Here is a 13,717-nt window from a genome sequence, read left to right on the forward strand (position 1 = left end):
TCAAATTGTCCCGGTTATCGATAATAGAAGAAAGTTGGGTGGAGAAACTTATCACTGCATCGAGCATGTCAATGCAATTGAGAAAGATAAATTGTGGAGCAGCAAAATAGAAAGCATACTGGCATGGTTAGGGTATGAACCCGGCAAAGGGTTTGGGAAGAAACTCCAGGGCATCACCAAACCAATACAGTTGAAACGTCATGGTACAACCTTTAGGCTCGAATATCAGTATACATGGTAGAAATATGATGATTGGTTGCCCCCATGGCGTGGTTCTTATTACCCTCTTGAGTAGCCAGTGTCGCATCTGAGTCAGACTTTTCACCAGTCCAACACAATATAGGGATTTGAAGAAGAGGAAGCTTTAGCTGGGCTAAGGAACCTATTTGTAGAAGACGAAGATATGGATTGCAATGTGCTAGTTAAGGAAGAGGAAGAAGAAGGCCTTACCATTCAGATGGTGGAGTGGGGAGCATTTCTCAGGAACTGGACCGACATGCCATCAAGGTCCAGACGAGTCCCGGGGTAGCATGGCTACTAATGCTTTTTGAAAAAAAAACAAGCCTTTTTGAGTATTTAGTTTTTAAAATATCGTCCTTTCAGTATTTTGTTTTGAAGTCATTCAAACGATATTTTGTTTAACGTTTCAGCATTTATCAAATAATTTGATGTTTTATTATCGTTATCTTTCATATCTTTCTTCTACAACATTACTATTTCTTACCTTGATGAACCAACGACTGTGACATGTAATGAGACAACGCAACATAAGGATAGTGACTCGGAAGAAAAGTATGAGATACCTGAGGAAGTTATCAGAGAAGTTGAGAATTTTGAGAACAAACTTAAGTCTAACCTGGACGAAACCGAGACAATCAATTTAGTAGATTCAGAAACCATCAAAGAAACATGCATAGGTATTCACCTATCACCGTTAGAGAAGGAAGAATACACTCATTTCTTGAAATAATATGAGGATATTTTTGCATGGTCATATGATGACATGACCGGCCTGAGTACATCCATAGTGGCTCATAAGTTGCCTACCAATCTGATGTGTCCGCCAGTGAAGCAGAAACTCAGAAAGTTCAAACTAGACATGAGCCTAAAAATCAAGGAGGAAGTCATTAAGCAGATCAAATCCAAATTCCTCAGGGTAGTTGAGTACCCAACCTGGTTAGCCAATATTTTACCGGTTCCGAAGAAAGATGGGAAAGTCAGGTTATGTGTTGACTATCGGGATTTAAATAGAGCAAGTCCCAAGGACGATTTCCCTCTGCCAAATATAGACATTCTGACCGAAAATTACGCAAAGCTTGAACTCCAATCCTTTGTAGATTGCTTCGCGGATTATCATCAGATTTGGATGGATGAAGAAGACGCAGAAAAAACAGCTTTCATTACACCATAGGGGGTGTATGTGACGACCTGGCCGGTCGTCTTAAGAATTAATGCCCCGATCCTCTATTAACTGCTTTCCCCAAGTTTATTTTTGCTATTTTGATTTGCCGGGATGTTTAGTTTTGAGTTTTGGAGAGTTTTGGGACACTTAGTCCCTAAATGAGAGCTTAAGTGTTGGAAAGTTGGATGTAGTCGGAACAGTGTGAAACCAGCCTCGGAATGGAAATTTGATAGTTCCGTTAGGTGATTTCGGGCTTAGAGGCGTGTTCGGATTGTGTTTTGGAGGTTTGTAGCTAATTTAGGCTTCAAATGCCGAAAGTTGAATTTTTAAAGTTTCCGGTCCGATATTGAGATTTTGATTTGAGGGTCAGAATGGAATTTCGGAAGTTGGAGTAGCTCTGTAGTGTTGAATGTGATGTGTGTGCAAAATTTCAGGTCATTCGGATGAGGTTTGATAGACTTTTTGATCGAAAGTGTATTTTGAGAATTTTGGAGTTCTTAGGCTTAAATCCATGGTTAATTCGAGGTTTCGATGTTGTTTTAGGTATTTTAAGGATTGGTACAAGTTTGGATAGTGAGTTGTGACTTGTTGGTGCTTTTGGTTGAGGTCCCGAAGGCCTCGGGATGAATTCAGATGGTTGACGGAAAGATTTTGGAGTTACAGTTGCAGCTTCAGCTGCTGGTTCTATCATAACAGTACCTGAGGTTTGGGTTCTGCAAGCGCGACTCCATAGAAGCAGCTTAGTGGCCGCAGAAGCGGAATTGTTCATTCCTTTAGGAACCGCAGAAGCATTGGTAATACCACAGAAGCGCTGCATCTGTGGATTGGGAGTCGCAAATGCGGAAGCTGGCCCTTTAATGAAAAGTCACAGATGCGACCTTGTCTCCACAGAAGCGGGACCGCAGATTCAGTCCTAGGGACGTAAATGCGGAAATTGCTGGGTAAAACATATAAATTATTGCCTTTGCGAAATTTTGCCATTTTTCATCTTTTCAAAACGGGAAGAAGCTTGGGGAACACTTTTCAAGAGGGATTTTCAGAGGAGTTCATTGGGGTAAGGTCTTTGGTCCCTAAACTCGTTATTGGAGTGATTTTTATCAATTTAAGCATGAAATGTTAAGGAAAATCAGTGGTAATTGGGGGGTTAGGGCTTGTCTAATTGGACTACGGGATGGGATCCCCGGAGATCCATTGGATATGTACATATGGGACTACAGGACGGTATCCTGGGAGATCCCCGATTGTTATAATTGGTGTTGAGCTGTATCTCATTTCTGTGTCTACCTTGCTTTTGTATAGTTGTTGATGTCGTGTACATCCTGTATTAATTTACTGCTGTACTTATTTATACTGTTCTGTTCTATACTGCTGATATTTATATTTTATTTAACCTCAGTAGGGCCCTGACCTTCCTCGTCACTACCCAACCGAGGTTAGGCTTGACACTTACTGAGTACCGTTGTGGTGTACTCATGCCCTTTCTGCGTATATTTTTCATGTGCAGATCCAGGTACCGCTACTCAGTCCTACCATCCTTGAGGGAGGCGACTGCTCTAGAGACTTCGAGGTACATCTTCCGCGTCTGCAAACCAAGGAGTCCCTTTCTATTCTATCTGTCAAACATTGCCTTTGTTGTTAGATATTCTGGAGTTAGACTGTTAGATATTCCAAGGGCTTGTGTTTCCGTAAGTTTTCGGGTTTTGGGGATAGTGTACTTGGTTTTGAGAATGTTGTGTTGTATATGTCGAGCGGTATTATAAATATTGTTCCCATTCAGTTATTTTGGTTTTTGATTATTTCTTCCGCAAGTTTCCTTTATGTTCCGCATTTGTTAGGCTTAGCTAGTCGTAGAGACTAGGTGTCGTCATGATGGTTCATGGAGGGCGAACCGGAGTTGTGACAAGTTGGTATCAGAACTCTAGGTTCATAGGAGTCATGGATCACAAGCGGTTTATTAGAGTCTCGATGATTGGTACGGAGACATCTGTACTTATCTACGAGAGGCTATGTAACTGTTAGGAAAATTTCACTTCATTTGATTTCCTTGTTGTGCGATATTTTGACATCACAATTCTAAACTTTTGTCTTCTATTCTCTCACAGATGGTGAGGACACACGCTACCCGAGATGATTAGGCACCCGCGCCCCCTACTGCAGCCGTCAGAGGCCCGGGCCGGGGTATAGACCGAGGACGCGCACGTGGTGTGGCTAGAGCACCTGTGCGAGCTACCGCCGAGGTACCACCAGTAGTTACAGCCGGAGTCCAGGCACCTGACACGCCTACTACTACCACTACTCCAGCCCTTTAGGAGACTTTAGCACAGTTCATGAGCATGTACACTACTCTGGCTCAGGCAGGGTTGTTTTCCCTTGCTGCAGCTACATCTCAGGCTGGGGGAGGAGCACAGACTCCCGCCGCCCACACTCTTGATCAATGAGTGCATGTTGAGCAGGTCTCTGAGATTATTCCTGTACCGCTTGCAGTGCCAGTTCAGCCCGAGGATAGGGCAGCGGCTTCAGAGGAGGAGCAGCTGAGGCTTGAGAGGTTCAAGAGGTACAAGCCTCCTATATTCAGCGGTCTAGCATTGAAGGATGCTCTAGAATTTCTAGATGAGAGTTATCACATTCTCTATACCATGGGTATATCAGGATCGAGCGGGGTTTCCTTCACTACTTTCCAACTTCAAGGAGCCGCCTATGAGTGGTGGCGCACCTATGAGTTAGACAGTCCGGATGAGGTTGTTTCACTAACTTGGCCTCAGATTTTAGATGTGTTCCTGAGAGAGTATGTTCCTCAGAGCCTCAGGGATGCATAGCGCATAGAGTTTTGGCATTTGCGCCAAGGTACTATGATTGTCTCAGAGTATGCTGTCTGTTACACCAGTTTGGCTAGGCATGCATCAGCCTTGGTTTCTACTGTTCGCGAGAGGGTTCACCGGGTTATTGAGGGCCTTATTCCTAGCATCAGGTCTAGCATGGCTCATGAGTTGGAGATAGATATTTCTTATCAGCAGGTGGTGAGCATTGCTAGGAGGATTGAGGCTATGCATGCTAGGGAGAGAGAGGAGAGGGAGGCCAAGAGGTCTTGAGAGTCGGGCCATTTCTCTGGTGCATGTGCCCCAGCTACAGGTCGTCATGGTAAGGGTTATATGAGCCTCCATGTTCATTCAGCTCTTCCAGCAACCAGTGGTATTACAGCTCCTTCTAGGCCTTAGGAGCCTTATTATGCACCACCGGAATCTAGCACGCCTCCTGCGCGGGGTGCTTTTAGAGGTCAGTCCAGTAGACCTGGCCTGAGCCAGCCACAGCCACCACGTCCTCCTAGAGCTTGTTTTGAGTGTGGTGACACACGTCATATTGTGAGGGGTGCACCTCTATAGACTTCTCAGCCACAGCGTGCCCCACAGAGTTCTCAGGCTATGGTTACAACTCCAGTTACTACCCCACCTGCTCAGCCAGCTAGAGGTGGAGGTCAGGGAGGTAGAGGTCACCCTAGAGGGGGAGACCAGGCCAGATACTATGCCCTTCCTGCCTGTACTGAGGCTGTTGCCTCTGATTCTGTCATCACAGGTATTATATTGGTTTGTCACAGAGATGCATTGGTTTTATTTGATCCAGGCTCCACTTATTCTTATGTGTCTTCTTATTGTGCTCCGTATTTGGGTGTATCTCGGGATTCTTTGAGTTTCCTTGTTTATGTTTCTACTCCTGTGGGAGATTCTCTTATTGTGGACCACGTTTATCGGTCGTATTTAGTTGCTCTTAGTGGTTTTGAGACAAGAGCCGATTTATTGTTTCTCAGCATGGTAGATTTCGACATTATCTTGGGCATGGACTGGTTGTCGCCCCATTATGTTATTCTTGATTGTCATGCCAAGACCATGACGATGGCTATGCCAGGTATACCGTGTGTTGAGTGGAGGGGTACTTTAGATTACACTCCTAGTAGAGTTATTTCTTTTCTTAAAGCTCAGTGTATGGTTGAGAATGGGTATGATGCATATTTAGCTTATGTGAGAGATGTCAGTATTAATACCCCTTCAGTTGATTCAGTTCCAGTAGTACGGGATTTTCCCGATGTGTTTCCAGCTGACCTTCCGTGCATGTCGCCTGATAGAGATATTGATTTTGTCATTGATCTGTTGCCGGGCACTCAGTCCATTTCTATTCCTCTGTATCGTATGGCTCCTCCTGAGTTGAAGGATCAGTTAAAGGAATTGCTTGGTATTGGTTTTATTCGGCCCAGTGTATCACCTTGGGGGTGCTCCTATCTTGTTTGTGAAGAAAAAGGATGGTTCTATGTGTATGTGTATTGATTATCGCCAGTTGAACAAGGTTACAATGAAGAACTGTTATCCTTTGCCTCGTATTGATGATTTGTTTGAATAGCTTTAGGGCGCACGGGTGTTTTCTAAGATTGATTTGCGCTCAGGTTACCGTCAGTTGAAGATTCGGGAGCCAGATATCCTGAAGATTGCTTTCAGGACTCGGTATGGTCATTACGATTTCCTTGTTATGTCATTTGGGTTGACCAATGCCCCAACAGCCTTTATGCATTTGATGCACAGTGTGTTCCGGCCATATCTTGACTCGTTCATCATTGTCTTTATTGATGATATTCTGGTGTATTCTCGGAGTCAGGAAGATCATGAACAGCACTTGAGGAATGTGCTTCAGACTCTAAGAGAGAAGAAGTTATATGCTAAGTTCTTGAAATGTGAGTTTTGGTTGGATTCAATGGCATTCTTAGGCCACGTGTTATTGAGTGAGGGTATTCAGGTGGATCCGAAGAAGATAGAGGTCGTGCAGAGTTGGCCCAGACCATCCTCAGCTACCGAGATCCAAAGTTTCCTTGGTTTGGCGGGCTACTACCATCGTTTTGTGAAGGGGTTTTCATCGATTGCAGCCCCTATGACTAGGTTGATCCAGAAGGGTGCTCCGTTCCAGTGGACAGAGGAGTGTGAGGCGGGCTTTCAGAAGCTCAAGACAGCTTTGAGTACAACCCCAGTTTTGATATTGCCTATAGGTTTGGGGTCTTATACGGTCTATTGTAATGCCTCGTGGGTTGGCCTCGGAGCGGTGTTGATGTAGGACGGTAGGGTGATTGCCTACGCGTCCAGACAGTTGAAGATACATGAGAAGAACTACCCCCTTCACGACTTTGAGTTAGCTGCCATTGTTCACGCCCTGAAGATTTGGCGCTATTACTTATACGGTGTGCCTTGTGAGATTTATACTGACCATCAGAGCTTGCAGCATGTGTTCAAGCAAAAGGATCTAAATTTGCACCAGAGGAGGTGGTTAAAGTTGTTTAAGGACTATGACATCACTATTTTGTATCACCACGCAAGGCCAATGTGGTGGCCGATGCTTTGAGTCATCAGGCAGAGAGAGTTTAGGGAGTTTACCTTATTTACCAGCACCGAAGAGGCCTATGGCAATGGATATTCAGGCCTTAGCCAACCAGTTTGTGAGATTGGATCTTTCAGAGCCCAGTCGTGTTCTAGCTTGCGTGGTTTCTCGATCTTACTTATTTGATCGTATCAGGGAGCGGTAGTATGATGACCCTCATTTGCTTGTCCTCAAGGACAAGGTTCAGTAAGGTGATGCCAGAGATGTGACTATTGGTGATGATGGGGTATTGAGGATACAGGGTCGGATTTGTGTACCCAATATTGATGGGCTTCGAGAGTTGATTCTAGAGGAGGCCCATAGTTCATGGTATTCCATCCATCTGGGTGCCGCGAAGATGTATCAGGATTTGAGGCAGCACTACTGGTGCAGGCGGATGAAGAAGGATATAGTTGGATTTGTAGCTCGGTGCCTCAACTGTCAGCAGGTGAAGTATGAGCACCAGAGACCGGGTGGGTTGCTTTAGCAAATAGAGATTCCAGAATGGAAGTGGGAGCAGATCACCATGACTTTGTAGTTGGGCTCCCATAGACTTTGAGAAAGTTCGATGCTATTTGGGTGATTATGGATCGGCTAACCAAGTCCGCTCACTTTATTCCTGTGTGTATTACTTATTCCTCGGAGCGGTTTGCGGAGATTTATATCCGGGATATTGTTCGTCTGCATGGTATTCCAGTGTCCATCATTTCAGATAGAGGTACTCAATTCACATCACGGTTCTGGAGGGTCGTTCAGCATGAGTTGGGTACTCGGGTGGAGTTGAGTACAACATTTCACCCTCATACGGACGGACAGTCCAAGCGCACTATTCAGATTCTTTAGGATATGCTTTGTGCGTGTGTGATTGAGTTTGGAGGGTCTTGGGATCAGTTCTTGCCATTAGCGGAGTTTGCTTATAACAACAGCTATCAGTCCAGCATTTAGATGGCACCGTATGAGGCTTTATATGGGAGACGGTGTAGATCCCCGGTGGGTTGGTTTGAGCCTGGTGAGGCCAGATTATTGGGCATAGACTTAGTTCAGGATGCTTTGGAGAAGGTTAAGGTGATTCAGGATAGACTCCGCATAGCCAAGTCCAGACAGAAGAGTTACGCAGACCGGAAGGTTCGTGATGTTTCCTATATGGTTGGAGAGTGGGTTCTACTTTGGGTTTCGCCTATGAAGGGTATCATGAGATTCAGGAAGAAAGGAAAGTTGAGTCCGAGATTTATTGGCCCTTTTGAGATATTGAGACATTTTGGGGAGGTTGCTTATGAGCTTGCCTTACCTCCCAGCTTGGCCGGAGTTCATTCGGTATTCCATGTTTTGATGCTCCGGAGGTATCACTGTGATCTGTCGCACGTGTTGGATTTCAGTTTAGTCCAGTTGGACAAGGATCTATCTTATGTTGAGGAGCCAGTGGCAATATTGGACAGGCAGGTTAGAAAGCTAAGGTCAAAGAACATTGCATTGATAAAGGTTCATTGGCGGGGCTAGCCGGTCGAGGACGCGACCTGGGAGACCGAGCAGGATATGCGCAGTCGTTACCCTCATCTTTTCACTACTTTAGGTATGTTTTTATGCTCATTCGAGGACGAACGAATGTTTAAGGTAGGAGGAAGTGAAGACCCGGCTGGTTGTCTTAAGAATTAACGCCCTAATCCCCTATTAACTGCTTTTCCCCAAGTTTATTTCTGCTATTTTGATTTGCCGGGATGTTCGGTTTTGAGTTTCGGAGAGTTTTGGGACACTTAGTCCTTAAATGAGAGCTTAAGTGTTGGAAAGTTGGTTGTAGTTGGAATAGTGTGAAGATGGCCTTGGAATGGAAATCTGATGATTCTGTTATCTCCGTTAGGTGATTTCAGGCTTAGGGGGCGTGTTTGGATTGTATTTTGCAGGTCCGTAGCTAATTTAGGCTTGAAATGCCGAAAGTTGAATTTTTGAAGTTTCCGGTCCAATAGTGAGATTTTGATCAGAGGGTCGGAATGGAATTCCGGAAGTTGGAGAAACTCCGTAGTGTTGAATGTGATGTGTGTACAAAATTTCAGGTCTTTTGGACGAGGTTTGATAGACGTTTTGATCGAAAGCGTATTTTGAGAATTTTGGAGTTCTTAGTCTTAAATCCATGGTTAATTTGAGGTTTCAATGTTATTTTAGGTGTTTTAAGGATTGGTACAAGTTTGGATAGTGGGTTGTGACTTGTTGATGCCTTTGGTTGAGGTCCCCGGAGGCCTCGAGATGAATTCGGATGGTTGATAGAAAGATTTTGGAGTTAGAGTTGCAGCTTCAGCTGCTAGTTCTGTCATAACCGCACCTGCAGTTTGGGTTCCGCAGGTGCGGCGCCGCAGAAGCGGCTCAGTGGCCGCAGAAGCAGAATTTGGTCATTCCTTCAGGAACCGCAGTAGCTGTGGTAATACCGCAGAAGCGGTACCACATTTGCGGATTGGGAGTAGCAGATGCGAAAGCTGGCCCTTTAATGAAAAGTCATAGATGCGTCCTTGTCTCCGTAGAAGCGGGACCGCAGTTGCGAGTGCGTACTTGTGCTAATTGTTGGAAATCCGATTTTCTTTAAGAAATTACTAATATGTTTCCTTTCCTGTTTCTATTACTTGCAATATTAAGCATGTTGTTAACTTAGAAAAACATGTCTAAGTGACTTAATTGCTTTATTTGCTCAACCTGCCTTACCTGAATTCTGTGCAGCATACTAGGCTAGAATCACTTGTTGCCTTAATATGAAGTTTTGTCATTTCTGTATATTTTCCTGCTGCTGATGTGTATATATTTTGGGACTACAAATGTGGGATTCTGATAGCTCCCCCTTGTCTGTTTATTTTGGGACTACGGATGTGGGATTCCGGTAGATCCCCCTATACAGTTATATGGAACTATGAGAATGCACCCGATAGATTCCCCCGGTACTAGGTATTTATATTTGGGAATATGGAATGGGATTCTGATAGATCCCCACGCACTATTAGTTGGACTACGGGATGGGATCCCGGGATATCCTTTGGATATGTACATATGGGACTACATGATGGTATCCTGGGAGATCCCCGATTGTTATTATTGGTGCTTAGCTGTATCTCATTTTCGTGTCTACCTTGCTTCTGTATAGTTGTTGTTGTCCTATACATCCTGTGTTATTTTACTGTTGTACTTATTTATACCGTTCTGTTCTATACTGTTGATCTTTATATTTTATTTAACTTCAGTAGGGCCCTGACCTTCCTCGTCACTACCCAACCGAGGTTAGGCTTGGCACTTACTGAGTACCGTTGTGGTGTACTCATGCCCCTTTTGTGCATGTTTTTTATGTGCAGATCAAGGTACCGCTACTCAGGCCTACTATCCTTGAGGGAGGCGACTGCTCTAGATACTTCGAGGTACATCTGGCGCGTCCGCAGACCAAGGAGTCCCTTTCTATTCTAGATGTTAAACATTGCCCTTCTGTATTTTCTTTCCTGTTAGATATTCTGGAGTTAGACTGTTAGATATTCCAAGGGCTTGTGTTTTCGTGAGTTTTCGGGTTTTAGGGATAATGTACTTGGTTTTGAGAATGTTGTGTTGTATATGCCGAGCGACATTATAACTATTGTTTCCATTCAGTTATTTTAGTTTTTGATTATTTCTTCCGCAAGTTTCCTTTATGTTCCGCATTTGTTAGGCTTACCTAATCGTAGAGACTAGGTGCCTTCACGATGGTTCAGGGAGGGAGAACCGGGGTCGTGACAGTGTACTACTACATAATGATGTCATTCGGTCTGAAGAATGCTGGGGCCACCAATATAAGGACCATGAAGACAATCTTCCATGATATGATACATAAAGAAATAGAGGTATATGTTAATGACGTCATCACCAAATCCAAGATGGCCACAAATCACATAGTAGACTTGAGGAAGTTCTTTGACATGCTATGGAAGTACAATTTAAAACTGAACCACGCAAAATGTGCATTCGGGGTTCCTGTAGGAAAACTATTGGGATTCATCATCAGCCGCCCAGGAATCGAGTTGGACCCATCAAAAGTTAAAGCTATCCAAGAGTTACCACCACCAAAGGGCAAGAAGGACGTGATGAGCTTCCTGGGATGCCTCAATTACATCAGCCGCTTCATAGCACAGTCCACAGTAATATGTGAACCCATCTTCAAAATATTGAAGAAGGATGTTGAAACCAGTTAGACTGAAGAGTGTCAAAGGGCTTTTGACAAAATCAAGGAATACATGTCCACACCGCTAGTCCTAGTCCCCTCGGAACCTGGGAGACCTTTGCTACTCTATTTGTCTGTACTAGATGGGACTTTCGGTTATGTTTTAGGATAACATGACGAGACATGAAAAAAGGAGCAAGCCATATATTACTTGAGTAAGAAGTTCACACCTTATGAAGCATGGTACTCTCTACTAGAACAAATTTGATGTGCTTTGACATGGGCAACTCGGAAATTGAGGTATTATTTCTGTGCCTATAATACATACCTCATATCAAGGATGGATCCTCTGAAGTACATCTTTCAGAAGCCTATGCCTACTGGGAAGTTGGCCAAGTGGCAAATATTGCTGAGTGAGTTCGATATCATCTATGTAACTCAGAAGGCCGCCAAAAGACAAACGTTGGTAGACCTTCTTGCTGAAAATCCTGTAGGAGGAGAATATGAATCACTCAAAACATATTTTCCTGATGAAAAAGTGTCATTCATAGGAGAGGAAATTGTTGGAGCCTACGACGGTTGGAGAATGTTTTTCGACGAAGCTGCAAACTTTAAAGGAGTGGGTATTGGAGCATTCTTGGTGTTAGATACACTTCAACATTATCTAATATCCGCAAAACTTAGGTTTCCATGCACCAACAATATGGCAGAATACGAGGCTTGCATCATGGGACTCAATTTGGCAATCGATGTGAATATATAAGAGTTGCTGGTAATTGGTAATTTGGATCTTCTGGTACATCAAGTTCAAGGAGAATGGGCTATGAAAAACACTAAGATACTACAATACTTGTACCATGTGCAAACTGATAAAGAGGTTGACAAAAATAGAATTCAAACATATTCCGAGAATCTAGAAAGAGTTTGCAGATGCACTAGCTACTCTGTCTTCTATGATACAACATTCGGACAAGAATTTAATCTATCCCATCCCAGTTAGGATCCACAGTCAGCCAGCTTATTGTGCTCATGTTGAAGAATAAACGGATGGAAATCCATGGTTCCACAACATCAAGGAATACTTGGCGAAAGGAGACTACCCAGAGCATGCGAATCATACTCAGAAATGCACACTACGTAGGTTGTCCAATCATTTCTTCCAAAACGGAGAAATTCTGTATAGGAGAACACTTGATCTGGGACTATTAAGGTGTGTTGATGCCAAAAGAACTTCCAAATTGCTCGAGGAAATACATGTCGGGACCTACGGCTCACATATGAACGGTTTTGTTCTAGACAAAAGATACTTAGGGCCAAATACTTTCGGATGACTATGGAAACAAATTGTATCTGGTACGTCAAGAAATGTCACCAATGCCAGATACATACAGATATGATACGAGTGCCACTAAACGAACTTAATACAACAAGTGCACCTTGGCCTTTTGCTGCCTGGGGAATAGATTTCAATTTTCCAATCGAACCCACTACTTCAAACAGGCACAGGTTCATTTTAGTGGCCATCGATTACTTCACAAAATGGGTAGAGGTTGCATCTTACAAAGCTGTAACCAGGAAAGACGTCGCAGATTTTGTCAAGGATCGTATTATTTGTCGATTCAGTTCCCGAGTCCATCATCATAGACAATGCCGCCAATCTCAACAGTGATATAATAAAAGCCATGTGTGAATCTTTCAAAATCAAGAAAAACAATTCTACAGCATACAGGCCTCAAATGAACGGAGCTATGGAAGCTTCCAACAAGAACATCAAGAAGATGCTAAGGAAAATGGTAGAAAATAACAAGCAATGGTACGAGAAGTTACCATTCGCCTTATTGGGATACCGTACCACAGTCCGCACATCAACTGGGGCAACTCCCTATTTGCTGGTTTACGGTACCAAAGTTGTCATTCCCGCCGAGATAGAAATTCCTTCTTTAAGGATCATACAAGAAGACAAACTCAGTGATGTGGAATGGATAAAGAGTCACTATGAGCAATTAGCCCTCATAGATGGAAAAAGGATGAATGCAGTGTGCCATGGTCAGCTTTATCATAACATAATGTATAGAGCTTTCAACAAAAGGGTCAAACCAAGACAATTCACACCGGGGCAAATGGTGTTGAGCGAATCTTCCTGCATCAATATGAATCCAAAGGAAAATTTTCACCTAATTGGCAAGGGCCCTTCATGGTTCACAGGGTACTAATAGGAGGAGCACTCATACTTGCAGAAATGGACGAAGAAGTTTGGCCAAAACCTATCAATTCAGACGCAGTCAAGAGATACTATGTTTAGATTGTTTACATTTCTTCATCTGATGTAACTGAACTATGCTTGACCTAATTCCCATTTAAGAGGAGATACATAGGCAGCCCTGTGGGTTCAGTCACATCTTAATAAAATCTTCATTTTTCCCAGAACCAAAAATTGGAGCAGAATTTTGAGGGGGACCCTCAAAATTCGGAGCAAGTCTAGCCGATGTCATCATATGTAAGACAAATAGAAAATCGGTAGAGTAACTGGGGTAAAATATTGAGAAGGATTCTCAAAATTCCAGAGTAGATCCAACAAATTTCGTTACATGCAGAACGACTGAATGATCAATTACTAAACTGGGGCAGAATTTTGAGGAGGACCCTCAAAATTCTAACGCAAAGAAAGGCGCAATATCTCTAAAAGTGTCGCAGTCATTAGTTCATCTAATTTACTAGATATTATATACCACTATGTTTTCTAAAATGACTCTATTTCATAAAAT

General features: G+C 43.4%; 1 protein-coding gene across 1 annotated transcript; it reads left to right on the top strand.

The window, feature by feature from the left end:
* Positions 1-11,292: 11,292 nt before the first annotated feature.
* LOC138888359 (uncharacterized) lies at positions 11,293-13,165 on the top strand. Its single transcript, XM_070170211.1, has 2 exons — positions 11,293-11,575; positions 12,576-13,165. The coding sequence occupies exons 1-2, from the start codon at positions 11,293-11,295 to the stop codon at positions 13,163-13,165; spliced, it is 873 nt and encodes a 290-aa protein (XP_070026312.1).
* Positions 13,166-13,717: the final 552 nt, after the last annotated feature.

The sequence above is a fragment of the Nicotiana sylvestris genome, chromosome 3 (assembly GCF_000393655.2).
Source record: "Nicotiana sylvestris chromosome 3, ASM39365v2, whole genome shotgun sequence".
Classification (NCBI taxonomy): Eukaryota; Viridiplantae; Streptophyta; class Magnoliopsida; order Solanales; family Solanaceae; genus Nicotiana; species Nicotiana sylvestris.